Source organism: Zootoca vivipara, chromosome 8, assembly GCF_965207765.1.
Source record: "Zootoca vivipara chromosome 8, rZooViv2.hap1.1, whole genome shotgun sequence".
Classification (NCBI taxonomy): domain Eukaryota; kingdom Metazoa; phylum Chordata; class Lepidosauria; order Squamata; family Lacertidae; genus Zootoca; species Zootoca vivipara.
Window position 1 is genome coordinate 87176445 of NC_142591.1, and position 26980 is coordinate 87203424.

Sequence of the window (26980 nt, forward strand, 5' to 3'; positions counted from 1 at the left end):
AAAAGGGGGAAGGAAAAGAGTTCCCGGAAGCTGGGCTCGATATGCACGTCTAAGCTTCGTGTGTCTATGTGCATCAGGGTCCCTTCGAAGCCATTCCCTGCGACCGTAGACTTATGCGATCGTGGCGCCTGCGCTGTAGGCGCGATTTTTTGCAACTCGGGCCTGTGGGGCGCACGCGCGGAACTGAGAAGTACACCGGCGCGCGTGTGCTGACGTCACAGCTTGACCTCTGACCTCTCCCCTCAGGTTTCCCCTCAGAGCCGCTTTCCCCGCCGGTATTTGAATCTTATCGCTAAGGCAAAGACGGCGACCTCGCTCTGAGCGGACCGAAGAGAAATCCCGCTCCGTCCGCTTCAAGGCGAAGGCCGCGCGACGACGCACGCGAGCGAGCGAGGAGGGGCGGGGCGTGTTCCTTCCCGTCGCGCCTGCGCACTTGCGAGCAGCTGGAGCGGCGAGCGCACGCGGCGGGGACGTGAGGCGGCTCTGAGGGGGAAGCATGAAGGCCGCCGGGGGCGAGGGGAGCAACGGAGGCGGCGGCAGCAGCAGCCGGGTGAGGGCCGGGACGCGAGGGGACGGAGGGCGGAGGCCCCGCTCCGGGGTGGCCACTGGCCTGGGAGTGGGGGAGGAGAAGAGGGGGCAGCCCCTCCCCCGAGACCCCCGGGAGAAAAGGGGGCCTCCCTCCGGGAGTTGCTGGGCCCTCCGCTCCCAGGGGCCAGGGACCTGGCCCGCCCCTTCCTCATTCTAGAACAACAGCCCTGCGAGGTGGCAACGCTTCAGAGATTGTCTTCCTGTCACTATAATACACATATGTTGCATTTCTTCATTTCATAGAATTGTAGAGTTGGAAGGGGCTTGCAAGGTCGGGCGGCTGCGGCTGCGCCCCCAGGCCACGCCCCGTGAGCATCACGTGGCCCCGTGGAGGATTCGAACCCAGACCTGCCTCAGCCCTTGACCCGCTCTGCTACCCGCTCTGCCGCCACAGGCTCTCCCTGGGGCAGTTGGAGCCCCGAGAAGCGCCTGGGGAGCCATGACAGGCAGGCCCAGCCCTGGCTGCAGAATGGTGGCAAGATCCTGGGGGGCGGCTGCCAGTCAGAGTGGGCAATGCTAGGTCAGGTGGGCCAGGGGCATGAGGTATGGTGTGAGAACCTTCACGTGTTGTGTTGTAAAGCACCGTGTGGTCCTCGGATGAAGCGCACTATAGAAATCTAGTGATGGGGATGAGGACGGTGCCCCCAGAGCTCCTGATGAGCAGCAGTTTCTAGCTTATCAGGAGGCGGAAGGGCTCTCTGGGCACTTGGCACCATCCTCATCACCATTACTTTAAAAAAAAATAAAGAAATATATAAGAAAACTGGGTCTTTTTCTTTGGCGATTGCTTGTAGCCGAGTAAGATTGTCTTCCATGGACAGTTTTAACATTGAGTCCGTAAGTGACTGTGGAGGCCAATTCTGGATCCACATGTCCTTCCACAGTGGGGACATAGTTTTCCGTGTGGGGATTGATAACGGTAAGGGTTTACCAAGCATGCCTTCCTCTTGGCACGTTTCTCTCTTGCGTCGTGAATTCCAGCGTCTTCAAAGTCCACGACACCTTTGCTAAAGGCTGTTCTCTAATTGGAGCGCTCACAAGCCAGTGTTTCCAAATTGTCGGTGCTCATACTACATTTTTAAAGATTTGCCTTGAGAGAGTCTTTAAACCTGTTGTTGACCACCACCATTACACTTTCCATTTTTAAGTTTGGACTGAAAACTGAGTAGCGATGCTGGAAGCTGGGTAAAAGAACTGGGTCTCTAGCATTGTTGGGTAAGTGGGTTGTTGAAGACAAGAGTCATATCTGAATGGCAAGGTATGTTTCTGGTGCCCAAGGCTATTATTGGAAGGACGGTAATTAGTTATTGTCTCTGCAGCCTATTGACATCACAAGCGATGCTTGTAGCGTTGTTTGGAAGAACCTTTTGGCCTACAAGGGGATGATGATGATTTTTTAAATTTCTATACTGTTTTTCATCCAAAGATCACAGGGTGGCTTACAATATAGGGATTTTTGACACAGCTGCTAGTAAACTCTTCTAATGCTTTCTGTTTCCTTCTGGCAGCCTCTCCTCAGCATCCTTCCCCTTGAGGAGCAAGAAGGGCAAAGTGATGATCTGACAGACAGTGATGAAAGTGTATTCTCTGGACTAGAGGATTCTGGGAGTGACAGCATCACAGAGGATGAGGAGGAAGACCAGGACAGTGGGGTCGAGGAGAAGTCAGAAGGTGTCTTGCCCTCTGAAAATACGCTTGTAAGTATAGAATACTCTGGAGTGCTGTGTCTATGGCACTGTGTCTTTAGGTGATTCTTCTCATGTAGCTTTTCAAGAAGGAGGTTCTGGACAAAGAAATCACATACAGTGGTACCTCGGGTTACAGACACTTCAGGTTACAGACTCCACTAGAATCATAGAATCATGGAGTTGGAAGAGACCACAAGGGCCATCCATTCCAACCCCCTGCCAAGCAGGAAACACCATCAAAGCATTATTGACATATGCCTGTCAAGCCTCTGCTTAAAGACCTCCAAAGGAGGAGACTCCACCACACTCCTTGGCAGCAAGTTCCACTGTCGAACAGCTCTTACTGTCAGGAAGTTCTTCCTAATGTTTAGGTGGAATCTTCTTTCTTGTAGTTTGAATCCATTGCTCCGTGTCCGCTTCTCTGGAGCAGCAGAAAACAACCTTTCACCCTCCTCTATATGGCATCCTTTAATGTATTTGAACATGGCTATCATATCACCCCTTAACCCTCTCTTCTCCAGGGTAACCCAGAAGTAGTACCTCGGGTTAATATTCAGGATGAGAACAGAAATTGCGGCGCAGCGGCAGCGGGAGGCCCCATTAGCTAAAGTGGTACATCAGGTTAAGAACAGTTTCAGGTTAAGAATGGACCTCCAGAACAAATTAAGCTTTTAACCCGAGGTACCACTGTATTCCTTCAGTGGCAACGCTTCAGAGATTGTCTTCCTGTCACTATAATACACATATGTTGCATTTCTTCATTTCATAGAATTGTAGAGTTGGAAGGGACTTGGAAGGGTCATTTAGTCCAACTCTTGCAAGTTAAGAATCTTTTGCCCGAAGTGGGACTCAAACCTACCACCCTGAGATTAAGAGCCTTGTGCTCTGCCGTCTGAGCTATCCCTTCAGTTTGTATGTTATGCTTGTCATTTTGCAGTGAAGTTGGTTTTCCTTGGGAAGTTTCCCGTTTAAGAAGTTCAGGTGCACATACAATGTTTGGCAAGCTCAGCAGCTTCAAAGTTGTAATTCATGTTTTTCAGGTGGTGGAATTCCACTTATGCAACAGAGCTTCCCCTTCCCCTTTTCTCCCTGTGCACCCCCAAAAATGATCCAGAAAGTCTATTCTCGGGGTGCATGGAGGCTGCAGGAGAGAGGATGAGGAAGAGCCATTGTGCAAATGGGAGTATTGTGCAGTTGGAACAGTAGCTTTGGATACAGCCCTGTGTGAAGCATGCACAGTTCTCCGGTTGCTAAAATGTATTAGTAAGCCAAGAGTTTTAAGTTCCTTTGGTTTTTTTAACATTTAAGTTACGTCTGGAAGGGGTGTGGAAACTTCAGCTCAAGGTCCTCATTCCCTCATAGGCAGCCTTCCAGCAGTCACATGTTAATTGTGGGTGAGGCAAAGAATGGGACTTAGCTTTGTATGTTCTAGCCATGCAAAAGGAAAGGAAAGTGCACACACCTCCATGCAGGCAAGGAAGAGGCATTAGCACATTCAAGGACACGTTCCAGCCAGGCAACAGCACTTCAGGAGGGTGCCAAGGAGGGCTGGTAAGGGGTGTGGCCTGTGGACAGTCTCAAGGACCTATCAGAGAGGTGGCAAGGGAGGGGCTCAACTTCTCTACCATGGATATTAGGGTGGGTCATAAAAAACTTTTTTGGGAAAATGTTTCCTCCCTTGATTTTATATCAGGCGTATGGTATAAACATAGTCAAATTTGAAATTTGAAATTTTTAATATTTAGACCCTGCTCCTACAGATTGAAATTTTGCCTCACTACGAGTGATGAAAACATAGGAATTTGACTCATTTATTCTCAGTATGTTAAATTGTGAACTAATAAACATAAATTTTAGGTTTTATGTAGAGCGATAATAGTTGCATATTATTATTTTCTGCAATATTTATTTATTTAAGATAAAACATGTTGATAATTTACATGAAAAACCAATGATTTTGAACAAATTATATGGAACAATTAAGCAAACGGTGTACTAAACAAGTAAACATAAACATTAAACAATCCATCCCCTTGATTATTTTGATGGCTCTTTTCTGGACCCTTTCCTTTTTGAGATGAGGTGACCAGGCAAGCTTTTGAATGTGTGGATTGACGTGCTTACTTGAGTAATTGGTTTTCGATAGGCCTCCTAGTGTGGTTGGCATATTTGCATTCCCATATTTGCATTCCTATTAGGACTCCCTGATACGTTGATCTGTGAGGCTTTGCTGCTCTCCATGATCCGACCTGTTTTGACTAAGAGAACTTGTCAGTGCTTTTCATGCTCTGGCCCTCCTGTTGCAGCTGAACTGAGCAGCTGCTTTTGGCATGTGGTGCTCACTTAGAATCATAGAATCATAGAGTTGAAAGAGACCAAAAGGGCCAACCAGCCCAACCTCCTGCCAAGCAGGAAACACCATCAAAGCATTCTTGACAGATGGCTGTCAAGCCTCTGCTTAAAGACCTCCAAAGAAGGAGACTCCACCACACTCCTTGGCAGCAAATTCCACTGTTGAACAGCTCTTACTGTCAGGAAGTTCTTCCTAATGTTTAGGTGGAATCTTCTTTCTCGTAGCTTGAATCCATTGCTCCATGTCCGCTTCTCTGGAGCAGCAGAAAACAATCTTTCACCCTCTTCTATATGACATCCTTTTATATATTTGAACATGGCTATCATATCACCCCTTAACCTTCTCTTCTCTAGGCTAAACATAGCCAGCTCCCTAAGCCATTCCTCATAAGGCATTGTTTCCAGGCCTTTGACCATTTTGGTTGCCCTCCTCTGGACACGTTCCAGCTTGTCAGTATCCTTCTTGAACTGTGGTGCCCAGAACTGGACACAGTACTCCAGGTAAGGTTTGACCAGAGCAGAATACAGTGGTACTATTACTTCCCTTGATCTAGATGCTATACTCCTATTGATGCAGCCCCAGAATTGCATTGGCTTTTTTAGCTGCTGCATCACACTACTGACTCATGTCAAGTTTGTGGTCTACCAAGACTCCTAGATCCTTTTCACATGTACTGCTCTCAAGCCAGGTGTCACCCATCCTGTATTTGTGCCCTTCATTTTTTTTTGCCCAAGTGTAGTACTTTACATTTCTCCCTGTTGAAATTCATCTTGTTTGCTTTGGCCCAGTTGTCTAATCTGCTAAGGTCATTTTGAAGTGTGATCCTGTCCTCTGGGGTATTAGCCACTCCTCCCAATTTGTTTTTTTCCCCAAAATTTTTTTAATTCTTTTTCCAACACATTTAACACAATCAAAACAATAACAACAAAAATACAAATAAAACACACAAATAAAAATTGTATAAACTTTCACAGTTCTTAACATTGTTCTAATCATTGTGCTGTGACTTCCTCAACTCCTTATTTGCTGCGATTCACTATTAATCCTGTTTAGCAATTCTATCTCATAGACCATTTCTATAATTTCTCAAATTCTTAATTCTTGATTCTACTATCCATTATTTACATTTATCATCTTATCTTTTCTCCCTTACTCCTAATCTACGCTACAACTTCTACTGTGATTCAAAATCCATATCTTATTAATCAATCAAAATACTATATTTCTTCAAATAAACTTTAAAACTCGACCATTCTTCTTCCGCCGCCTTCTCCCCCTGGTCACGAAGTCTCCCGGTCAGATCAGCCAGTTCCATATAATCCAACATTTTCACCTGCCATTCTTCCACTGATGGTATATCCTGGGTCTTCCATTTCTGTACTATCAACATTCTCGCTGCTGTTGTGGCATACAAAAAAACAGTAACATCTTTCTTTGGTATTTCTTCCCCCACAATTCCCAACAAAAAGGCCTCTGGTTTTTTAATAAAAGTATTTTTAAACATTTTCTTCAATTCATTGTAAATCTTATCCCAGAAGTCTTTTACTTTGGGGCAGGTCCACCACATGTGATAAAACGTCCCTTCTGCTACTTTGCATTTCCAACACTTATTATCATGTGTGTGGTACATCTTTGCTAACTTAACTGGGGTTAAATACCATCTATACATCATTTCCAGCATATTTTCTTTTAGAACATTACATGCAGTAAACTTCATGGATTTTTTCCACATTCTTTCCCAATCCTGCATCATTATATTATGTCCAACATCTTTAGCCCAATCAATCATTACTGACTTTGTTTGTTCATCCTTAGTTTGCCACTCCAGCAGTAAATTATACGTTTTGGAAAGATTTTTAGTTTTTGAATTTAATAAAAGTGTTTCCAGCTTGGATTCTTCCATTTGAAAACCTATTTTTTGTCCATTTTAAACACTTCATTGATTTGATGATACTGTAGCCAATCATATAAAAAACATCTTTCAACTGATCATATGGTTTAATTTTATATTGGCCTCCTTCTTGTATTAAGATATCCTTATACTTTGGCCACCTAGCTTCCATATTTCGCCTTTTAAAGGCCTTAGCTTCCAAAGGTGAGATCCACCTGGGCGTTTTACTCTCTAGCAAATCCTTGTACCTCATCCATACATTTAGCAATGATTTCCTAATTATATGGGTTTTAAACCCTTTATAAACCTTCGCTTTGTCATACCATAGATATGCATGCCATCCATAAACATTATCAAAGCCTTCCAAGTCTAGTACAGCAGTATTGTCCAACAAAAACCATTCTTTCATCCAACATAAGGCAGCAGCCTCAAAGTATAATTTCAGATCTGGCAGGGAAAATCCCCCCCCCTATCTTTAGTGTCTGTTAAAATCTTAAACTTAATTCTGGGTTTTTTCCCCTGCCAGATAAATTTAGATAGTATCTTTTGCCATTCTTTAAAGCATTTTGTCTTATCAATTATAGGTAGTGCTTGGAATAAAAATAGCATTCTCGGCAATACATTCATCTTAATAACTGATATTCTACCCAACAATTGACAATTTTAAACTAGACCATATATCCAAATCCCTCTTAATCTCATTCCACATCTTTTCATAATTATCTTTGTACAAGCTCAGATTTTTTGCAGTCATGTTCACGCCCAAGTACTTCACCCTTTTTACAAACATCAAGCCTGTAGTCTCTTGTATCTTGTTTCTTTCCTCTAATGACAAGTTCTTCTCTAGAACTTTCGTTTTAGTCTTATTCAATTTAAATCCCGCAACATGTCTGAACTCCTGAATTATATCCAGCGCTTTGATTACGCTGGTTTCTGGGTCCTGCAAAGTCAATACTAAATCATCCGCAAAGGCTTTTAATTTGGTGTCATCTGCAAACTTGCTCAGGATGCCCTCAAGCCCATCATCCAAGTCATTGATAAAGATGTTGAATAAGATGTTGATCTACCAGGCTTGTAATTCTGTCAAAAAATGAGATCAGATTAGTCTGACATGACTTGTTTTTCAGAAATCCATGCTGACTTTTAGTGATCACAGCATTCCTTTCTAGGTGCTCACAGACCGTTAATGATCTGCTCTAGAATCTTTCATGGTATTGATGTCAGGCTGACTGGGTGGTAATTGGGTCTTCTCTTTCCCCCCTTTTGAAAATCGGGACAACATTTTCCCTCCTCCAGTCTGCTGGGACTTCGTCTGTTCTCCAGGAATTTTCAAAGATTATTGCCAGTGGTTCTGAAATAACCTCTGCCAGTTCTTTTAATACTCTTGGATGTAGTTCATCTGGCCCTGGAGACTTGAATACATCTAAACTAGCCAAGTGTTCTTGTACTACCTCCTTACTTATTCTGGGCTGTGTTTCCCCTGCTGAATCATCTGCTCCATATTCTTCAGGTTGGGCATTGTTTTCTTTTTTTGGAGAAGACTTGAGGCAAAGAAGGTATTGAGGAATTCTGCCCTTTCTCTGTCCCCTCTCCCAGCACACAATTTTTCCGCTGGCTTGGCTTTAGACAGTAAGTTTCTTCAGTGTCAAGAGCCTGATGCTCTGTGCATTGCAAATAAAAATAATAGCAAATATATAATATACTGCCAGGCCTCTCTGCTTCTGTCATCTGCCTTATTCATCAGGGCTTGGCAGTCAGTCAACTTGGCAGGGATCCTGGGGAGCATGAACGTGTAGAACAGAATAGGCAACCATCAGCCGGCGATGGGGATGAAAAGCTCCTGTGCGTGCTGCAGCTCGGCCGCGTGCTCCAAAGTTGGGAATTCTTCTATATTGCTACTGGTGGGTCTCCTACCTCAAGGCAAAACCTCCTCTCTTGTGCATAGAAACAGGAGGAGGTGGAGGAAGCAAAGGAAGATGCTTCACCCAGGGCTGAAGAAACTTCCCTTGATGCTGCTGACTCAGGATGGATAAATTTGTGATAAACAGATGATTCTTTGTCCCTGGAAAGCTGTCTTAAGTTGCAAGCATGCACAATTCTGTGCAGTGTTCAGACACAAAACAGCGGGAGGCAAGGCAGTTTCATCTTTGGAAAACTGGCAGGCCTTCAGCCGCAGTGGCCAGCTTTTGCCTGTGTAGTTCATTGGGCGACAGGCTGCTGGCCTGGGGAGCCTGGGTGCCATTGCTGTTCTGTTGTGAAGCTCCAAGGTTGGCCTTGGGCACATCCTAGTCACTTAGCTTAACCTACCTCACACAGAGTTAGAACTACAGAGGCGATATGTGTGTGCTGGCCTTAGCTCCCTGAAGGAAGGCTAGGATTCAAGTTTCATATAATGAAGAGGGCACTCGACTTCACAGACCTCCTAGGAAGCGGGATGGTAAGGAACAGAGGAACTTGCACCCCTCTAACCTTGCGAGGGAGGAAGCTTGGCATTGGAGAGTTGCATGGGACCAGTATCCTCTGCACAGAGGAGCTCAGTCCTGCTAGTCCTGGATTTCCTTGGTGATGCCCCGTGGTGCCAAAGAGAGAATTGAAGAAGCACTTGTAGAGCTTCTGATGAAAAGGCATTAGCCACGTTAGAAGAGTTTTCTTGGTGGACAGTACAAATGTAATAAATACGGCAACACAGTTTTCAGATTAAAGGAGTCTTGCAGACGGTTACTGAAAAGTAGAGAAGAGTTGCAGAACAGACCCTTGTGCCGCCCGTTCAAGAACTGAACTGTCTCAGTGGCTTCTGCACAGGCCGTTTGCTGATGGTGAAGTGAGTTTTCAGCACCAGCCAGTGCTTCTCACCTGACCACAAGCATTGCTGAATCAGCAGATGCAGGCACAGCGGCCTCACAGCCTGACCTCTTCACCTCGGAAGCCCTGGCTGCCACAGCTGCTGCAATTACTCCTTCCGATTGCTTTTCCTGGCTGTCTCTCCTGCCCCACCCCCTGCACATTCCTTTTGGTGTTGCATGCTGCCCTCTGGCGGCCTCTTTGCCCACCTTCCTGCAGGAGCCTCTGAACTGACTGCTCAGGGCAGGAAGCAAGGCCCCGTTTTGTGTCCATTAATGAAAAAATGCAGAGAGCCAGTGTGGCTGTAGAAAAATCCAAGAACAAGAGTGCTGTGCAAGAAGGAAGGTTCCCAGCACGTATCAAGGCTAGGTGTCACCAAGGGAATTCTTTTATATGCCTCTTAATAAAAGCTGCTTGGGAGAAACTTACCCTTCATCTCACCTAAGCCCCTACATCTCCTGAGTCAGGAGGGTGGCACAAGCCTGCCCCCTCCATCTGCAAAATGAACAAATGAGCCTTAAAGCATGAGCCTTGGAACGTTCTGCCAGAGGAGACGCACTTGCTGGTGTTGTCTGAAGAACCCACATCAGCCTGCCTTGTCCTAGCTCTCTTCCAGCTGATTGCCGGAGGGACATGAGCGCAGCAACAGGAAGGGGAGCTTGGTCATTGCAGGGGCGCTTTGGTTTGCGGGTGTCTCCACAGCAGCATTGCCCCACATGTCTTGTTCTGGAGGTGCACTGAGAAGCGGCTCTTGTGCCTGTGAGGGATGAGGAGCTGGGCCAGTCTTGCTAGACCAGGGTACCCTTGGCAGTGACCCTGGGCCTCCTTGGCATGACCTGGCAGGCCGCCAGGGTGGCTTGCTGCACCAGTGGCCCATTTCTGCAGAATGGGGCTCTGCTCCAAGCTCATGGAGTGTTAGGAGGAAGGAGGACGAGGGGAGGAGAGCGGGAGAGACAGACAAAACCTTCTCAATGCCAAAAGCCTGGGAAAAAACTTACCTCCGATCTCCTTTTTAAAAAGACTTTAATAAAGCCTTTGTTTTTGCTGTAATCCCATCTTCTAGTTGGCCCTGTGCTTTCTAGGCCCCCAGCCCCACTTTCTCCCCTTGGCCAGAAGGGTGGAAGTCAGAGGGGGGGGGGCAGAAAGGGCTGTGTTATGGGTTGCGTACAGCAGAAGGTGATCACACACTGTGCAGATTTTACTGCTCCCAGGAGGGGTGCTTTGTAGGGCTGCTTTTCTGATTATTCTGTCAAATCCTCCGGTAAAACCCACTCCAGGCTGGGTCCCCTCTGAGCGGGGGAGGAGGGTGAATCTCTTTAACAGGGAAGGATGTGCAGCTCTGCCTGCACCCGCACGCCAGGCCAAGGCGTAGGTGCAGTCTGGAACGCCAGGCCCGTGGGCTGGAATCTGGCTGGGGCTGGATCCTGTCCTTTCTCAAATCCTAAGAACAGCCCTGGTGGACCAGACCAAGGTGCTTCCATCTAGCCCAGCCTCTTGTTGCCAAGAGTGGCCAGCCAGATGCCTTCAGGATGCCCACAAACACGGCGTAGAAAGTAGGAGCCTTATCCTGCTGCTGCTGCTGTTGTACATGCAGAAGACGCCTGCTGCCTCTTAGCTCATGGCTGCTGATAGGCCGAGCCATCTAAAGAACGGAAAGTTTCCATTCCGTCCATGCATAAAGCATAGAGAGCACTGCTTGATGTGTCATCTGGTGTTTGTGCAGGATGGTCTAGGGAAGCCTTCCCCAGAAAAGTGCCCTCTGGCTGCTTTGGACTACAGCTCCCAACTGCCCTGGGCAGCATGACCATATGAGGCTGGGGCTGATGGGGTTTGTAGTCCAAAACAGTGGGGGGCTCCCACCTTGAGGAAGGGTGACCTATATGCAAATTTGCCCATCTACCTCCCTGACTTTACATAAGGAGACGGCCATCACGACATTCTCTGACAACTAACTTGGGGAGGGGGTTCATTCTGCAAAGAAATGCTTTCTGTTGTCTGTCCTGGATCAGACCAATGGCCCATCTAGTCCAGCATCCTGTTCCGACAGGAGACAAACAGATGCCTGCAGGCAGAACATGAGCACAAGAGCCCTCTCCATCCTGTGGTTTCCAGCAACTGGTATTCATTCAGAAGCCTCCCAGGTGTGGAGGTGGAGCATTGCTTTCATGGTCCATCCATCTGTGGAGGCAGAGAATAGCCTCCATCATGACTGGTGGCCATTGAAAGCCTTTTTTCATGAATCTGTCTGATCCTCATTTAAAGGCATCCAAGTTGGTGGCTGTCTCTTAACACCTGTGCGAGTGAGTTCCACAGTTTAACTGTGCTGCACGAATAAGCACTTGTTTTCATCTGTCCTGAATCTTTGAACATTCAACTTGATTTGATGCCTCCAAAGTTCTAGTGTTATAAGAGAGGGATAAAACTTTTCTCTGTCCACTTTCCCCATACTCAAATATCCGTCACATGGGACTGTCACACGGAAGAGGGAGCAAGCTTGTTTTCTCCTGCTCTGGAGGGCAGCACTCAAACCAATGGCGTCAAGTTACAAGAAAAAGATTCCCACTAAATATCAGGAAAAAATGTCTGACTGTAAGAGCTGTTCAACAGTGGAACAAACTCCCTTGGAAGGTGGTGGACTCTCTTGGAAGGTGGTGGTTTTTAGACAGAGCTTTGATGGCCATCTGCCATGGATGCTTTAGCTGAGATTCCTACATTGCAGGAGGTTGGACTAGATGACCCTTTGGGTCCCTTCCAAATCTACAATTCTGAGATTCTCCTGGGAGAGGGTGGCTCCAGGTCTCAACGTTTTGCGATGTCTTTTTCATGTGTTGAGAGGGAGCGCCAGGCTGTACCTAGTAGAAGACTTTAGCCTATAGCCCAAGGGAGGGAGGCCCTCCTTACACTGAGTGTTCATTGCTGGCCATTTTGTGTAAGACACACAGCCTCTCGCTGCCTGTACGTGGTAACTCTTTCCTGCCATCCTGCTTGTCTTTCAGGCTGAAGAGGTTTCCAAGAAGAAAGTGCGATCGCACCGTAAGATCAAGGGCACAGAACACAATCCACAGGAGGAGTCACTCTTGCAGAATGAATATGTGGAAGACAGCTCCGATGAGGAGGTAAGGTGGTCTCCTGTTCCATGTTACTCTGTGGGCAGTGCTAAACAAATCATGGTCTCCTGCTCTTTGAATGAAAAGTGAGTTGGCTCCTTGTATCTCTGTGTTTCCTGTGTGCTTTTTCAACCACTGCTGACCCATTTTTTCTGTCATATGGACATTTGGCTGCATGGGTTACAATGATGTTTGTTCTTTACAGAGGAATTGTTGCTGGTGTTGGGGGGTGGGGGGAGACTGACTTGATATCCTGCAAGAAACTTAAGAGCAGTGGATGAGGCTGTTAGTCACACACAGGGCCCAGAGAAGTGGATTATGGGGTGGCTCCAGGGCAGTGAGAAAAGGGCTGGTGGAGGGGGGGCAATTAGGTTGGCTTGTGCCTGCAAAGTTGCAAGAGGATGTGTGGGGGATTTGAGGTCGGATGAGGACCATTGTTTACCTTCCCTCAGGCAAAATGTAAGAGGCTGCACTTTCTTGGGCTCATGGTTTGAGGAAGAAAAAAATTCTGATGGTTTAGTGTTGAACTCTTAAGTAACTGGACTAAATTCCAGGTGAATGAGGAAGGTAAATGGTGGTAAACACAAGTGAGGAAAATATTCACAATGTTGAAGGGAGGATAATTGGATAGGCATCGCTGCAGAAAAAGGTCTGGAAGTTACAATAGGTAAGGCACTTTGAAGAAGCCCTTGATGCTCTTGTTGCAAAATTAGCCAAGGCCTTTTAAAGTTGTATTCTTTATTATTATTATTAACTTTCAATACTGCCCTTCATCCTAGGATCACAGGGCAGTTTACGAAATAAAAACACAAAAATACATACCATTGTGACAAACAAAATTAACACCTCCCTTCTGCACACTGGCAGTTTAAAAGGCCGTAGATTGCTTAATTTGCCAAAGGCCTAGGAAGAGAATGTTTTTGACTGGTGCCTAAAGATATGTAACAAAGGTCCCAGGCAAGCCTCTGTGGGGAGAGCATTCCACAAACAGGGAGCCGCCACAGAGCCACCCCACAGACCTGTCACAAAAGAGGCTGATTTCAGGGGACCAGGTCAGTTCATATGGGGAGAGGTGGTCCTTGAGGAGTTGCGGTCCTGAGCCATAAACTGCAGAAATCATCATGGCCAAGGGCAGACACCTAATTGTGTCAAGTTCTGGGCACTCTGTTTCTAGGCAGTTCGGAGCAAAATACAGTGGTACCTCGCTAGACGAATGCCCTGCTAGACGATTTTTTCGCTAGACGAATGGGTTTTGTGATTGGAGGTTGCCTCGCAAGACGAATTAGTTTTGTGAAAAATTCGTCTAGCGAATCGTGGTTTCCCATAGGAATGCATTGAAATTCAATTAATGCGTTCCTATGGGCAAAACAACAACAATTCAGTGCATTCCTATGGGATTCGCAAGACGAATTGACTCACAGAACGAATTAAATTCGTCTTGTGAGGCACCACTGTAGTGGGAGACTGAAAAGAGAGACAGGAGCTCTGTGTGGTGTATTTAGCCTGCACAAAAAGCAAGTGGGTGGGGAAAATACTGCTCCTAGCAGGGTGGAAAGTTCAGAAGAGTGCAAGGAAATAGGGAGGTCTCTGAGTTTGAGACATTGGCTGACTGTTGTGGCCTGAGTGTCATGTACCTCTGGTGAGGCACATGGACACAGCTGTTTCTCCTTGACAGAATCAGCACAAGAAGGTGTTTGTTGTTGTTGTTGTTTTTACAAAAGTCTGCTCTGTAAGACATAATTGAATTATTTGTTGGCATTTTAGTTGAAGAAGACTGGGATTTCCTTGCTGCCTTTGTCATTCTTGTGGAAACTTCTGCCTTGAGTAATGTAGTGGAATAACTTGTTAGTTCCTTCTCAGCAAGCGGAGTGTAGGTCAGTATTCCTAACCTCCTGTCACCTCCCGAGTCCTTGAACTCTCAGTTTCTGGCTGAAGGACAGGAAAGCTCCCTCCCCATTCCCCTGTTCCACCAGCCTGCCATTGGTTCTCTCCAGTTCTGCTTTCCCAACCAGCAGCCTGGTCTCGTCCCCACAATGGGTGAGGCCACAACAGCATTAGCACTGCCTGCCATTCCTTTTTAGCAAGCATGTGGCTGCATTTGCAACTGCTTGCATCCAGTTCCCATTCTTCCACCTGGTCCCTCTGTCAGATTCCTTATGTGGTAGTCCCAGTCTAAGCAACAGAAGCACCTTGAAGACTTGCTTAAAGCCGTCTGGGTTCTTCTTTGAAGCAGGAAATGAGAGACATCGGGGGGGGGGCAGGTTTGTGAATACAAAATAAAAAAAATCCTTCCAGTAGCACCTTAGAGACCAACTAAGTTTGTCATAGGTATGAGCTTTCGTGTGCATGCACACCTCTTCTTCAGGTAATACCCAAGAGCTGGATGGTAAGGAGTGCATCCTGGAGGGTCTTTGTGTCACTTTGAATCAGCAGCCAGTTGAGAAAGACTTGGGACAGGCTTCCATGTCAACTGCTCATGTAGCTTTTAGTCAGTCAGAGCCAACTGCCCAGGGTGACGCAGAGGAGTGCTGCTTGCATATGGTGTTGTCTGAGTGGGATGCTTATTTGGGGAGTCTGAGTGGGTGAGGCCACAAGAGAGCAGGGAGCTTGGACCTGGGCTTAGCATCCCCAGGAATGAAATCCCTGCTTGCCTTTCTGACCCAGCAAAGTCATGCGTTCAGGGCATCCACAGACTAGAAGCCCACCTGGTCTGGAGCGGGAGCTGCGGAAGTGCCGGGTCTGGAATAGAGATTGAGAGCGTAATGAAATATATGGCCATACAAAACGCACGCTTGTGTAATGTCTCGAGCATTACCCAGGGACACAGCTCTTTCATGTCTGAATCCAAGGTCTCTCCCTCCCCAGCTGGTCCTATTTCAGGGCCCCATTGAGGGGAGCACTGATTCAGAACCTGTTGACATCAGAGAGGCTTCCAGTGGCTTTGTTCCTGCCTCCCTCTCTTTCTGTAATTGCATTTATCTCTCCTCCAGAAGAGTCTTGATGCTGCTGCTGCTTCCTGTGCTCAGGACATGTGCTTCTCACTGTGCATTATAACCCCTTGAACTCTAGATTGACAAGGCCAGTGCCCCCAGTGCTTCTGGTCAGAGACGCAAAGCTTCAGGTAATGAAAGTCCCTGTATCTTCTTCAGGCATGAGGACTGGGAGCCCTGAAAGTTGTTTCAAGGAGCAGTAAGGACACAAATGGAAAAAAACTCAGGCATAGCAAAGAGCTTTGAACTCCTGGTAGGTTGGAACTTAGAAGTGTGACAGTCCCTGCTCCAGAGTCTTCCAGCCTACATTCAGAAGGAAAAAGCTTGATGATCACACTGAGGATAATAAAATGGGTGTAAAAACCCAGTGATGGAAGCAAAGGATGAGCTTCACCACACAACCCACTCACTCACCCCTCTGTCTCCTCCAGAGAAAAATAGGACTGGCCCCCATTGGAAACAGGATGCTGGGCTTGCTGAACCCGTAGCGTGACTCAGCCTGGCAAGTGTCAGATTGTGAGTGGCTTGGCGCCTGTCCTGCGCAGCTGCAGGCTTGGCAAAGTCCACCTTTGGGGATGGGCATAGAATGGAGGCGTGGGGAGAATGAGTGGAATGAGCGTGCACACACTCCTACGGAGGAGCTTTGCTTCCTTTCCTCTGTTCCGCCATCTTTCCTCTTGGTTTCCCCAGTCTTCCCCTTTCAAATCTGCCCTGCCCTGGGCTTTCTGTCTGGGCACATTCCTCTACCCATTTCCAAATGGAACGGCAAGTGGAGATGTTTTGCTATGAGGTCATGGATTTAAAAAGAGAAGCCCTTCTAGGTTTGCAGTTTGTCTCCTTCCCAAGGCAATTCTGTCCAGCTGGATGATTGTTCTTGCAGCTGTGCCACAAAGTGTTACCAGCCAAAGCAGCAGCGAGGAGAGCTGGCAATGGGTCTCTGCTCTTTGCTGGGCAATGCCAAGGCTTGCAAGGCAGAAGGTGTCCTGCCAGAAGAGGTGCCTTTTCCAGAGGAGGCAATTGGTTGCAGCCCTTTCCCCTCACCCCCTGGATGTGCCTGGCTTGTGAGGTTTGGCCCGGCCGGGCAGCATCCTGTGGGGACGGGAGGCTGGCCCCAGGAGCCTTGGCACAGGGCCTGGCTGGGACGAAGTGTGTTATCCACATCTGTGATTGTACACATAGGTATGCAGTTTGGGATCTGGTGCAGAACTGTCCTCTGATCTCTTGGAGTTTCCAAACTTGGGGCCGAGGGGAAGGGATCCAGGGGGAGTTCACAACTCTTGGTTCTCCAGTCCTGCCTACAGGCCCAGTATCCCTCCTTTCCATGCCCTTTCTTCCTGGCATAGCCCTGTTTCCCTTCCTGATTATTTGCAAACCTGGTTCCTGTCTGCAAGGTGAGCAGAAGGCAGTAAAAGTGTTGCTGAGTTGCCTTGTTGGCAGCAGAACTGGGCTAGCAGTGTTGTGGCTCAGCTCCTGTTCACCTGCCTGCCCCCTCTGCAAGCGCTGGTGCTTCTCCCCCCTACACCACCCCATCTTCACCGCCCTCCTGGCCTGCGTGGGTTGTGTAGCGAAGACTAGCAAGCAGCGGAGGGAGGCCCACACGGCTGTCCCTGCACTGAGCACAGACTAAACTTCCTCCTACTGAGCTCCTGCTCAGTTGGCAGCCGCCGGCGTTGGGCCTGGCGTGCCGCCCAACTCCTTCTCTACCGTGTGTTCTGGGAAGAGACACAACAAAATAAATTGGTTTCCTGGCGTGGCCTGGCTGGGCCGTCCCGGATAAGGCAGCTCTGCTCGCCTTGCCTCCTCGCAGCAGCGCCTTGGACCGTCTCCCACTGCACCCCCGCTTGGCTGCAAAGATGGCTGCTGCACAGTGGGGAGAGCAGAGGTGCTGCCTGTGCAGATATGTCCCCGTCAGGCGGAGGGCTGGAGCTGGGGAAATCCCCGGCCCCCTTGCTCTTGCGCTCCTTCCCCTCCCTGCCCCCCCCCAACACTGCCTGTGTGTGCCGCACTTGCTTGCTTGCTGGGCAGACCGAGCGTCCCTCCCTCCCTCCCCTTCAGCTGCCCGGAGATGAATGGCCGGGAGCTGGAGAGGCTGTCAAGGCCTCGCTGGGAGGAAGCAGTTTGGGGCTCTTGTTTGGTTCTGCTTCCTCCCACAATGACTATTCCATATGTCGGTGGATAATGAATGACGGCGCGTTGAGTGCTCCTCCGCGAGCCAGCGGCTGTTCCAAGCCCACTTCCCTCCTTCATGGTGCAGCTGACCAGGAGGTGGGTGGCGGGGGGGGGGGGAGAGTGTGCAGCGCCTGGCAGGACGGAGGGAGCTCTTCTTTCAGTAGCTGATTAGCTGGGGGGGGCGGGAATCATTCAGAATGTGCTCCTGGCAGGCGGCTTCTTGAACTCACTGCACCACGAGCAGGCATGACTTCCCAACCCACCAGAGCTCACAGCTGCTTCATCCTTCCCTCCTGCAGACGGTGTGAAGCTCAGCAAAGCTGTCTGCGAATGTCTGCTTCTCTGCCAGACCCACAGCGGAGGGGACATGCTTTGAGGTGGTGGTGCTGCTGCTGCTGCTGCTGCTGCAACCCGTGCCAGCACTTTCTCCCTGACGGGGTGTCTCAGCTGCATCGACAGGGCTTCATTCAGGGGCTGCAATCCTCTCCCTGCTGTGTAGGGAGCCCCTGCTTTGCACTCAGAGTTAAGTCCTTGCTCATACCAAAGTTGCTTTGACCAGACTTTGAAGGTGCTTAAAGGAAAACACAGCAAAGGGTGGCAGCTCTGGGGCACAGATGCTCCAAAGGCTTAAGCTTCCTTCCCCTTGAGAGTCATGGAAAGTTGCCAGGGGAGCCCTGAGGTTCTCTGTGGCTCTTTCCATTTACAGTGGTGCCTCGCAAGACGAATTTAATTTGTTCCGCAAGTCAATTCGTTTTGCAAAAAAATTGTCTTGCGAATCGCAATTTCCCATAGGAATGCATTGAAATTTCTTTTTTTATCCATAGGAACGCATTAATTAAATTTCAATGCATTCCTATGGGAAACTGCAATTCGCAAGACGAATTTTTCGCAAGACGAATTCGTCTTGCGAGTCGCCATCAGATCGCAAGAGAAAAATTCGTCTTGCAGGGCATTCGTCTTGCAAGGTACCACTGTAGTGACTTTGAGTGTCCTATGATATACATGCCTTCCCCAACCTGGTGCCCTCCGGATGTTGTTGGACTACAGCTCCCATTAACCCCACCCATCATGGCCAGGGATGATGGGAGCTCATATCGACCAGCACTATGGTAGCTTGGTGTTCTTCAGGGACATTGTTTGCTACCCTGGGGCATGCCTCACAAAGTCTGTTACTCCTGGCAACCCCTTGAACCCTGGACACAGTTCAGTGCTGCAGCTTCACTGGTGCAAGGGACTTCCTTTCCCTCTCTTCCCGCCTCCCCCTGCCTCTCAAAATAAGCTCTGGACTTTTGAGGGACCATTGGGAGCAGATTTTGGGGGCATATATGGGTTGGGGAGAGGAGGAAACAGAAGTCTCACTGGACGCAACCCCTTGTGTCTTCCATGTGTGCTTATGCAGAGACCAATAAGGAAATGAAGGCTGGGCTTGAGAGTGGGACTGGGCAGCCACCAGGAGTAAGAGCAGGGCTCAGCAAACTTTTTCTTTTTTTTCTTTTTTTCAAATTTTGTTTAAAAAGACTATTTCAAATTTTTAAAATATACAACAAAAGAAGAAACAAACTTAAATGATGGTAAAATCAGTCATATACATAGATACAATCCCCTTTACCCACCCTTTCCCTCCCCCTCCCCCCTATACTTCCCTCCGCACTTTTTCGACTTCCTTTTCCACTCTTATATTCACTCGTGCATTTATTTCCAATACAATTCTACTTTACTGTTAAAATTACTAATTAATTATTTTTTGTTTTTATTTCCCTTCATATCCCCTAGCCTACACATATTAACATATCTTCTTTCGAACAATGTTTTCTCATATACTCATCATAACTTTCCCACTCTTTTTCAGCAGGGGGCCGGTCTATTGTCCCTTGTGGGGAGCCGGACTAGATTTTTTTTTTTTAATGAACAAATTCCTATGCCCCACAAATAACCCAGAGATGCATTTTAAATAAAAGGACACATTCTACTCATGTAAAAACACGCTGATTCCCGGACCGTCTGTGGGCCAGATTGAGAAGGCGATTGGGCCGGAACTGGTCCCCGGGCCTTAGTTTGCCTACCCATGAGTAAGAGGAAGATGTGAGGGCAGAATAATAATATAATAATAATTTATTATTTATACCCCGCCCATCTGGCCGGGTTCCCCCAGCCACTCTGGGCGGCTTCCAACAAAACAGAAATTCTAAAATACAGAAATCCATCAAACATTAAAATACAGAGATCCATCAAACATTAAAAGCTTCCCTAAATAGGGCTGCCTTGAGATGCCTTCTAAAGGTCTGGTAGTTGTTGTTCTCTTTGACCTCTAGTGGGAGGGCATTCCACAGGGTGGGTGCCACTACCGAGAAGGCCCTCTGCCTGGTTCCCTGTAACTTGGCTTCTCGTAGTGAGGGAACCGCCAGAAGGCCCTCGGAGCTGGACCTCAGTGTCCGGGCAGAACGATGGGGGTGGAGACGCTCCTTCAGGTATACCGGACCGAGGCCGTTTAGGGCTTTAAAGGTCAGCACCAACACTTTGAATTGTGCTCGGAAACGTACTGGGAGCCAATGTAGGTCTTTCAGGACCGGTGTTATGTGGTCTCGGCGGCCGCTCCCAGTCACCAGTCTAGCTGCCGCATTCTGGATTAGTTGTAGTTTCCGGGTCACCTTCAAAGGTAGCCCCACGTAGAGCGCATTGCAGTAGTCCAAGCGGGAGATAACTAGAGCATGCACCACTCTGGAGAGACAGTCAGTGGGCAGGTAGGGACTCAGCCTGCGTACCAGATGGAGCTGATAAACAGCTGCCTTGGACACCGAGTTGACCTGTGCCTCCATGGACAGCTGTGAGTCTAAAATGACTCCCAGGCTGCGCACCTGGTCTTTCAGGGGCACAGTTACCCCATTCAGGACCAGGGAGTCCTCCACACCCGCCCGCCTCCTGTCCCCCACAAACAGTACTTCTGTCTTGTCAGGATTCAATCTCAATCTGTTAGCCGCCATCCATCCTCCAACCGCCTCCAAGCACTCACACAGGACCTTCACCGCCTTCACTGGTTCTGATTTAAAAGAGAGGTAGAGCTGGGTATCATCAGCATACTGATGGACACCCAGCCCAAACCCCCTGATGATCTCTCCCAGCGGCTGCATATAGATGTTAAAAAGCATGGGGGAGAGGACAGAACCCTGCGGCACCCCACAAGTGAGAGCCCAGGGGTCTGAACACTCATCCCCCACCACCACTTTCTGAACACGGCCCAGGAGGAAGGCGCGGAACCACTGCATGACAGTGCCCCCAGCTCCCAAGCCCTCTAGACGGTCCAGAAGGATGTTATGGTCGATGGTGTCAAAAGCCGCTGAGAGATCCAGCAGAACAAGGAAACAGCTCTTACCTTTGTCCCTAGCCCGCCGGAGATCATCGACCAGTGCGACCAAGGCAGTTTCAGTCCCATGATGAGGCCTGAATCCTGACTGGAAGGGATCCAAATGGTCCGCTTCTTCCAGGCGTGCCTGGAGTTGTTCAGCAACCACTCGCTCAATCACCTTGCCCAAGAATGGAAGATTTGAGACTGGGCGATAGTTGGCCATATTGGCCGGATCTAAAGATGTTTTTTTAAGAAGCGGTTTAATAACCGCCTCTTTCAGCGGGTCTGGGAAGGCTCCCTCATGGAGAGAAGCATTTACCAGCCCGCGAAGCCCATCGCCCAGCCCTTCCCGGCTAGCTTTTATAAGCCAGGATGGGCAAGGATCAAGGAGACAGGTGGTTGGTTTCACTCGTCCAAGCAGCCTGTCCACATCCTCGGAGGTAACAGATTGAAATTGATCCCACAAAACTTGACTAGACAGGACTCTAGCACTCCCCCGCCCCGGCCCTGCTCCCACGGTGGAGTCTACCTCTTCCCGAATCTGAGCGACTTTATCTGCAAAAAACTTTGCAAAATCATTGCAGGAGATCATGTGGCCCATACTGGGCCCGGATGGAGCAGGTGGTTCCGCTAAATTGCGAACCACCTGGAAGAGTCTCCTGCTGCTGTTTTCTGCAGATGCGATGGAGACGGTGAAGAAGGTCCTCTTCGCCGTCGCCATTGCCACTTGGTAGGCTCGAAGTTGAGCTCTAGCCCGTGTCCGGTCTGATTCAAAATGAGTTTTCCGCCACCGGCGCTCTAGCCGTCTCAATGACTGTTTCATCACCCTCAGCGCCGGGGAAAACCACGGGGCTGTCCGGGCTCCATGCAATCTGAGAGGGCGCTTCGGAGCCAGACAGTCAATAGCGCTGGTTAACTCCGCATTCCAGCGGGCCACCAGGGAATCAGCTGAAAGGCCATCGACATGGGATAAAACATCCCCTACCACTCTCTGGAAGCCAATTGGATCCATTAAGTAGCGGGGGCGGACCATCCGAATCGGTCCCACCTCCCTGCAGAGGGGAAGGGTTGCGGAGAAGTCCAGTTGCACCAGAAAGTGATCTGACCATGGCATTCTTTTGTTTCGCTTTTACTTAATGTCAGATCACCAACATCCATAGAGGTAAACACCAAGTCCAAGGCATGTCCGCGGCTATGAGTTGGGCCAGACTTATTCAGTGACAGCCCCATGGTGGCCATGCTTTCCACGAAGTCCCGAGCGGCTCCTTGTAAGGTCGTGTCGGCATGGATGTTAAAATCCCCTAAGACAACCAAGCTAGGTGTCTCCAGGAGCACATCCGACACGACCTGAAGCAGCTCGGGCAGGGAATCCTTGGTGCAGCGGGGAGGTCGGTACACCAAAAGGAATCCTGTACTGCCCCTATTGCCCAACTTCCAGAACATGCACTCAGAGAACTCAGTCTTACCAATAGGACGCCTGGTGCAAACTAATGACTTCCTAAAAATCACTGCAACCCCCCCTCCCCGCCCAGATGGCCTGGGTTGCTGTGCATAAGAGAAACCTGTTGGGCAAGCAGCGCCAAGAACGGGCCCATCGGCTTCATCCAACCAGGTCTCTGTCACACATGCCAGGTCAAATCCTCCATCCACAATCAGGTCGTGAATGGCAGTGGTCTTATTCATCATCGACCTGGCATTGCACAGCAGCACCTTCAGGTCATGTGGGTATCCCTTGCTGATTCCAATATCCGTCCGGTCAGGACCAGACCCGGAGGCAGGGATAGTCCTCAGACAACGACTAAGTCTGCCTCCTCGGTAATGACATGGTCTGGTCTTAGCGTAACTCCTCCTCCTACCCTTGACCACTGAGATCGGTTGTCCCAGTGCATCACCCCCTGTGGAATCTGCCCCAGCCATTTTGCTTGCTGGGACCCCCTCCCAGGCAGCCCTGACCCTTCCCCTTAAAAACAAAATAAAGCCTCTGTAAAAAACAGCAAGAACGGAACAAAAGAAAAACACAAAAAACACAGTAAAACAATAAAACCAAAAACAATAAAAATTACAATACACCAAAATTTAACAGATTTCCACACCCCACTAAAAATCCCTCCCACCTACCACCCCAAAGAAAATACCCTCCCACCTACCACCCCAAGAAAATAAAAACATAAAATTCTTTAAAAGCATTTTAAAAAGAACTCTGTGCTGTTTTAAGTTCCCCTGGGCAGCACCAGCAGCAGAGCAGCGGCGGCAGTCCTTATGAGGCCCTCCAGGCCCCGCCCTAGACTAGGTGGAAGGAGGCAGGGACAGGGCCTGTGGGCACTCACAGCAGGAGAGAGTCCTGGGCAGCACCCACCACACAAAAAACACAATAAGACAATACTAACCAAGAAACAAAAATCACAGAGTAACAAAATTTAAAAAATTCCCAAACCCAAGTAAATAACCAACCCCCCAACATAATGTATTTAAAATGATAAAAAAGAATTTAAAACATTTTTAAAAGAACTCTGCACAGTTCAGAGTCCTCCTGGACAGCAACAGCGCTGGGGGCAACAGTCCCCAGCAGGCCTGCCAGGCCCCGCCCTAGGCCAGGTGGTGAGAGGCAGGGACAGGACCTGCAGGCACTCACGACAGGGGAGTCCTCCTGGGCAGCAGCAGCGGTGGAAGCAGCAGACCTATTTGAGGCCTGCCAGGCCCCGCCCTAGGCCAGGTGGTGAGAGGCAGGGACAGGACCTGCAGGCACTCACGACAGGGGAGTCCTCCTGGGCAGAAGGTTTTTTAGCAGCCGGCTGGGAAAGCTGGATGTCACATGGACCGCACCCTGCTCTCCATGTGGAAGACCCCAGGATTTGAGCATCCTCCCCCCTGCCCCACAACATTTACGGTATTTCCCCTGGGGCATGAGAGTGGGGGGGGGGTGTCTCCAGCATCCCTGCTTGCTCCGGGCTACTTCCGAAAGGAGGCCCTTCCAGGCATAATTTGCAGGGTTCTTAATGCAAAAGGAGTCAGAGTTGGGGGTGGGTTAGCCATTCCATGAGCATCAGCTGGGGAGAAAGTAGAATGCCTTGGGCAGGAGGTGCAGGAAACAGGAGGGAATCCTGCAGAAAGGGCTGTGGTGACGCCACAGGAATGAATGGGATGCTTCAGGAGAGCTGGATTCTGGCCCTCGCCCTGCTGTCATAGAGAGGGGAGCTCAGAACTGGGTGTAGCGAGAATATTTGAAGCCTGGGGAGAAAATATGGTTTCTTAATCTGGAGGCTATTAAACCAGGCTCTCCTCAGTGTGCAAGGGAAAGCAAAGCATAATGAAGAAATCATGCCCGCAAATATGATGCAGGAGAAATGGGCACAGAGTCCCGCTGAGGAATATTTTGAAATGCCTTTGGGAGGCATATCAGACTCCACTGAGCTGGTTGGGATTCCAGAGTTTCAGCAGGGAACATGTTTGAGCAATTGGGATCCCGTTCCTGAGTTTGTTTGGTTTCTGCTTGCCTCTGGATAGATGATTTTCTTCCTGCTGGTAATAGGGAAAGGCTTAAGGCTCTGCCTCCTGCCCTTGGGGCACTTCTACCACCTCATGGATCTGGTCCCCCACATGTTTTCAAGGCTACACAAAGAAGCCTGCTTTTTAAAATTGTATTTATTTATTTGAATTTATATTTGTCCTTCACCACTATTATGTGATGTTTTGACGCAACACATAATATGAGTGGTGTTTTATTGTTTATTGTTTATGTTTACTTGTTTAGTACACTTAATGGTTCCATATAATTTGTTCAAAACCATTGGTTTTTCATGTAAATTATCAACATGTTTTATCTTAAATAAATAAATATTGCAGAAAATAATAGTATGCAACTATTATTGCTCTACATAAAACCTAAAACTTATGTTTATTAGTTCACAATTTAACATACTGAGAATAAATGGTCAAATTCCTATGTTTTCATCACTCATAGTGAGGCAAAATTTGAATCTTTAGGAGCAGGGTCTAAATATTAACTGATTTGTCCCAAATTTGAAATTTGACTATGTTTATACCATACACCTGATATAAGATCAAGGGAGGAAACATTTTCCAAAAAAAGTTTTTTATGACCCACCCTACTACCTAAACACAACACAACATAAAGCACACAAAAAACCCACTAATTCAAACGACACCCCCCTAACCCCCCCCACAAAACCCCCACATTCCAACCAAAATCCACCTCAATGGTTTATTAATTACATTCACATGTAATCCAACTTGGGATGATATAAAAAAACAAATACTTCCTCCCCAATCTACACTTGACAGACATGACATTACAACACATGTTTTCAGACAAAAAACAAACAAACACTAATGGATATGGACCTTTTACAACCCCCTGCATTTGGGTAGGATGAATGTGTCAGGCCAGGTTGGGACGATTTAACAAAACATGCGTGGGTAGGGGAGTCAGGGTTGGAACAGGTCATAATTTCACAGAACACGCGTATTGGGGGGAATGAGTGTGTACAAAATGAAGGGGGACTCTGAACCAGAGAGGACTCTCCATGGAGACTCTGAAGGTCCATTTAACAGAAAAGGCTCCACTTAACACAAACACCCACAGCAACGCGTGGCTGGGCCAGCTAGTACAATATAAAAACCTAAAGGAGCGTCTCCACCCCCATTGTTCTCCCCGGACACTGAGGTCCAGCGCTGAGGGCCTTCTGGCGGTTCCCTCGTTACGAGAAGCCAAGTTGCAGGGAACCAGACAGAGGGCCTTCTCGGTGGTGGCGCCCGCCCCATAATAATAATAATAATAATAATAATTAATAACCCGTTTTGATTTTTATAACCAGGCATTCTGTTTTTTGTGCCCACAATCCAAGTCCCAGGAGCCAGATGACTCCTAGCTTTTGTATCCCAGTTTCTAATGCTGGAAGAGATAGCATTGCAAGCATGGGTTTTGTTGTTGTTTAGTCGTTTAGTCGTGTCCGACTCTTCGTGACCCCATGGACCATAGCACGCCAGGCACTCCTGTCTTGCACTGCCTCCCGTAGTTTGGTCAAACTCATGTTCGTAGCTTCGAGAACACTGTCCAACCATCTTGTCCTCTGTCGTCCCCTTCTCCTAGTGCCCTCAATCTTTCCCAAAATCAGGGTCTTTTCCAAGGATTCTTCTCTTCTCATGAGGTGGCCAAAGTATTGGAGCCTCAGCTTCACGATCTGTCCTTCCAGGGAGCACTCAGGGCTGATTTCCTTAAGAATGGATAGGTTTGATCTTCTAGCAGTCCATGGGACTCTCAAGAGTCTCCTCCAGCACCATAATTCAAAAGCATCAATTCTTCGGCGATCAGCCTTCTTTATGGTCCAGCTCTCACTTCCATACATCACTACTGGGAAAACCATAGCTTTAACTATACGGACCTTTGTCGGCAAGGTGATGTCTCTGCTTTTTAAGATGCTGTCTAGGTTTGTCATTGCTTTTCTCCCAAGAAGCAGGCGTCTTTTAATTTCGTGACTGCTGTCACCATCTGCAGTGATCAAGGAGCCCAAGAAAGTAAAATCTCTCACTGCCTCCATTTCTTTCCCTTCTATTTGCCAGGAGGTGATGGGACCAGTGGCCATGATCTTGGTTTTTTTGATGTTGAGCTTCAGACCATATTTTGCGCTCTCCTCTTTCATCCTCATTAAAAGGTTCTTTAATTCCTCCTCACTTTCTGCCATCAAGGTTGTGTCATCTGCATATCTGAGGTTGTTGATATTTCTTCCGGCAATCTTAATCCCTGCTTGGGATTCATCTAGTCCAGCCTTTCGCATGATGAAACTGTTCAGAAACCAAATCTTTCGCATGGGTTAAACTGTTCAGAAACCAAATCCAGCCTTGTTTGTTAGCTGTGTTCAGAAGCTGCCCTAGAAGAGAGTTCTCAAGGCCCCTGATGAGAGAGAAAACCATTGACAGCTCCAGCCTGGTTGGCCGCTGTGAGAACAGGGTGCTGCACTTGGTGGGCCAGGAGCCTGATCCAGCAAGCTTG

At 48.3% G+C, this 26980-nt stretch overlaps 1 protein-coding gene across 1 annotated transcript in view; it reads left to right on the plus strand.

Moving 5' to 3' along the window:
- The first annotated feature begins 431 nt into the window (after nucleotides 1-431).
- BOP1 (BOP1 ribosomal biogenesis factor) overlaps nucleotides 432-26980 on the plus strand; it is a 72612-nt gene continuing 46063 nt past the window's right edge. Inside the window, exons 1-3 of the mRNA XM_035124614.3 lie at nucleotides 432-550; nucleotides 2097-2285; nucleotides 12358-12477. Coding sequence (XP_034980505.3) covers nucleotides 497-550; nucleotides 2097-2285; nucleotides 12358-12477 — 363 coding nt within the window. The 5' untranslated portion in view covers nucleotides 432-496. The remainder of the gene's footprint in view (nucleotides 551-2096; nucleotides 2286-12357; nucleotides 12478-26980) is intronic.